At 57.2% G+C, this 3,401-nt stretch overlaps 1 protein-coding gene across 1 annotated transcript in view; it reads left to right on the top strand.

The window, feature by feature from the left end:
• Positions 1-1,595, top strand: part of ALOX5AP (arachidonate 5-lipoxygenase activating protein) — an 18,791-nt gene extending 17,196 nt beyond the window's left edge. The window contains exon 5 of the mRNA XM_011360193.1: positions 1,118-1,595. Within this exon, the coding sequence (XP_011358495.1) occupies positions 1,118-1,280 (163 nt within the window). The 3' untranslated portion in view covers positions 1,281-1,595. The remainder of the gene's footprint in view (positions 1-1,117) is intronic.
• The last annotated feature ends 1,806 nt before the right edge of the window (positions 1,596-3,401 follow it).

Here is a 3,401-nt window from a genome sequence, read left to right as displayed (position 1 = left end):
TCTGCTGTGCCCGGAGTCCCCGAGGGAGCTTGTCACCCTGCAGTTCTGATGCGTGGCTCCCAAGGGGCCCGGGATCCTGCGTTTCCCACCATCCGTGCCGAAGCCGCTGGCCCGCGGACTGCGTTTGGAGCAGCTAGGCAGCTGCTGCTCACCCACTGCGGGTTCTGGCATGCCTGGCACGGGGAAATGACGGGTCACACTGCGAACTTTCGGGGTCCCTTTCAAAAAGGTAGAATTTCTGGCGTTAAACCCATGGAGGCCAAACTCGCTCTCCACAATCACGTGGCAAGGAAGAGGCTCAGCAGGGTCGACCCGCCCGCTCGGCTGTCCTGGCGGCCAAAAGGTCTCCTTGTCGAGTCCATATCACGGCCTGAACGAGCCGCTTGGCCGGACTTAGCGCCACGCAGATGGACCCAGTCACAGCGGTCACAGGATTCAGCAGAGGGAGGGAGGGGGCCAGGGTGGTGGCCGTACACGAGTAGGCGGTCACACACCCCTGACCCCAGCTGACCATAAGCCTGGGCAGCTTAGGATTTAGCATAAATCCTGTCTGCATTCGCTGAAAATGCCCATCTTCCCGCTGGGGGCCCAGCTCTCCTTAGAGTGAGTGTGAGTTATTCCCAGGCGGGCGGGCGGAGCCTTTGAGGTTGTGCCTTTGAGGTTGAGGCCCCGTCTGCATCCTCACTGCTCCCCCGAGGCCCTTCAAGGCCTGCATCACGCAGCTGCCGGCAGGCTCGCTCAGGTGCTGCCGGACGGGGCCGGTGAGGGGTCCGCATGGCGGGATGGGCTTCCTGACCCCCGTCAGGGCTCCTGGCGACCGGCAGGGACCGCCATGGGGGAGCTGCCTTCCAGGAGGCACCCAGGGGAGCACGGATGATGAGGGCTCCTCGGGCTCGGTTCTCAGACGTGCTCCCTGGCCAGTGAGGGCTAAGACGCTTCTGCCCTTTGTGGGAAGGAAATGGAGCACCTCCAGGAAAGGGAGCTGTCACTCCACCCCCGCCCCCACACCACACACACACACACAGACACATACACACCCCCCTCCAAGTGGGGGCATGTTCCATGCGCAGGCGGGGCCGCGTGCCGCTGGTACAGCCTCCTCTCCCGTCTCTTACAGCACACCTGGCTACATATTCGGCAAGCGGATCATACTGTTCCTGTTCCTCATGTCCCTCGCTGGCGTCGCCAACTATTACCTCATCCTCTTCTTCGGAAGCGACTTCGAAAACTACATAAAGACGGTCACCACCACCATCTCCCCTCTGCTCCTCATTCCCTAGCTCTCTGCTGAACACGGGGCGGGCGCTCGCTCGCGGCTGAGCAATACCTGGAAGTCATCGCATCTCAGCCCCTGAGCAGAGCGAGGTCCCTTGCTCACTCGCTCGCTTGCTCGGCAGGAGAAAGATCTGACGGGCTTCGCGGCTTGAGTGAACCCCGCTTTTCCTGGAAAAAATAGCTCTGTGTCCGCGATGCCCCTCGAAAAATGGCAGTGGCCTCAGACTTGGAGTTCAGAGCCGCTCTGTGTGTCCCTTGACTTGCCCTGCTTTCTGAAGATGTTTCGAGACCCGATTTATGTTTTCCTAAAATAAAATGCAGACACGTGTTTTCGGCTGGTGGATGAGTTTTTTTTTATGGGTCTGTTGCTACAGTTGAATGTGATTGTTTTTCTCAATTTGAATGACGATAATCAAACATACACTATCCTTACACGCACGCACACACACACACACACACACACACACACACACACGCACACACCTGGAAGGATATGCACCAAAATGTCAGCTGCAATTATCTCCAGGTGAAGAGAGCTGGAGTAAGGTTTAGCCTCTTGTCTACATTTGCATGAATTACTTGAAATTTCTTAATGAGCAAATAAACGCCACTAAACAAAGAAACAGAAGAGACGCAGCTGAAGTGTCACCTCTTTCAGGAAGCCTTGCTAATTCCGGGTCGCCCCGTGCCTCCCGTGACCCTCAGGACCCTGTGCACATCTCAGCCACCGCAGATCCATCGTCCAATGTAAAGAGTCTGTGGAGATGCGTCACTCTGCCCAACTAAGCCATTAGCTCCTGACCGACCCCAATGTCCTGTTTATTTTTCTTTTCCTGTGCCAAGCTCGGGGACGGGCACATAACAGGCACCCAATGATACAAACCGTTTGGGAACCCAAACAAACATCTTGCAAAGTGCTATATTGTAGGGGGCTGGAGGTGTGAGTTTTATGAGATTATGATGTGTTTTTCTTTTAATGAGAAGACATATCATGAATAGTGAAAAATTATATGCACCACGGAGGGACAGACTACCTTACGCAGCTTTCGTTGGCTGTGTCCCCTCACACTCCCTAAGAGGATCAGGTCGGCACCCTCAAGTCTAGCGTCGTGCCCAGCGCTCGTCACGTTATTCAGTTTGAAATGCGCTCTACCCCAGTGTCAGAGCCTCTGATAACGCCAGGCCCATCGTAGGTGTCCCCAGATACTGGCCACACAAATGAGTGAATGAACGAATGAATGCGCTCACGATTTGCCGGCTGACAGTATTTAATAAAATATGCGTGTCGAGCCATTTCCCATATTGCGGACAGTCTCGTGGTGGTTCAACCACGGTCACATCTGGGATCCCTTGGCACAATTTGGAAGGTGACTGGGTGTGGCTAAGAGTCCGGGACATGTGACGGAGAGAAGCCAGCTCCCACGGGGGGTCATCCCATCAGGGCTGAACTCTCGGGTGTGGTGGCCAGCCCTCGGTGAGAGTCTCACGAGGGGCCAGGCTGAGGAAAGGGGGTGAATCCAGGGGCCCCAGCTTCCGCCGAGCCACCTGGCTGGGGAGCAGAGCAGGTGGAGACCTGAGGCCCGGCCTGTGCGGGGTCTGGGTCCATGTGCTTCACGTGTGATGCTCAAGGCATCCGATCCCTGCATTCGGGGGGAAGGCCCCCACGTGGGCACGGCTTCCTAGGCCTGTCTGCCGGTCCAGGCCGAAGCCCCATCAGCTGTCACCGCCAAACCCGCCCGGCAGGAGCTGTCATAGAGCTGGATCTGTTCTTAGCTCCTGGTGGAGAGGAAGACTCAAATATCCTACCTAGCTAGGTGTGTCATTTCTTCTTGGTGACAGGGAAGTCGCAGGAGGCTGCAGGGAGGAAGTGACCTCCAGGCCCAGCCAGGCTGCAGGGTGATGATTGTCCCAGGTCGCCTGGGGCTAAGGGACTCCTGGAGGTGGGGCTTTCAGTTCAAAAACTGGGACAGTCCTGGGAAAACCTGAGAGTGACCTAGGCCAGAGTACTCGCAGGGAGCCTGGGGACTCCTTAGCTCCGAGAGGCTGACCACGGCTGACCACGGGGCCCCAGAGGGAAAGGAGAGGAAATGCCGAGATGACCCACCCGAGGCCAGCCGCCTGGGTGG

The sequence above is a fragment of the Pteropus vampyrus genome, unplaced genomic scaffold, assembly GCF_000151845.1.
Source record: "Pteropus vampyrus isolate Shadow unplaced genomic scaffold, Pvam_2.0 Scaffold52, whole genome shotgun sequence".
In the NCBI taxonomy this organism is placed as follows: domain Eukaryota; kingdom Metazoa; phylum Chordata; class Mammalia; order Chiroptera; family Pteropodidae; genus Pteropus; species Pteropus vampyrus.
Note: the sequence above shows the minus strand (reverse complement) of the source record. Positions and strands in the feature narration are given on the sequence as shown.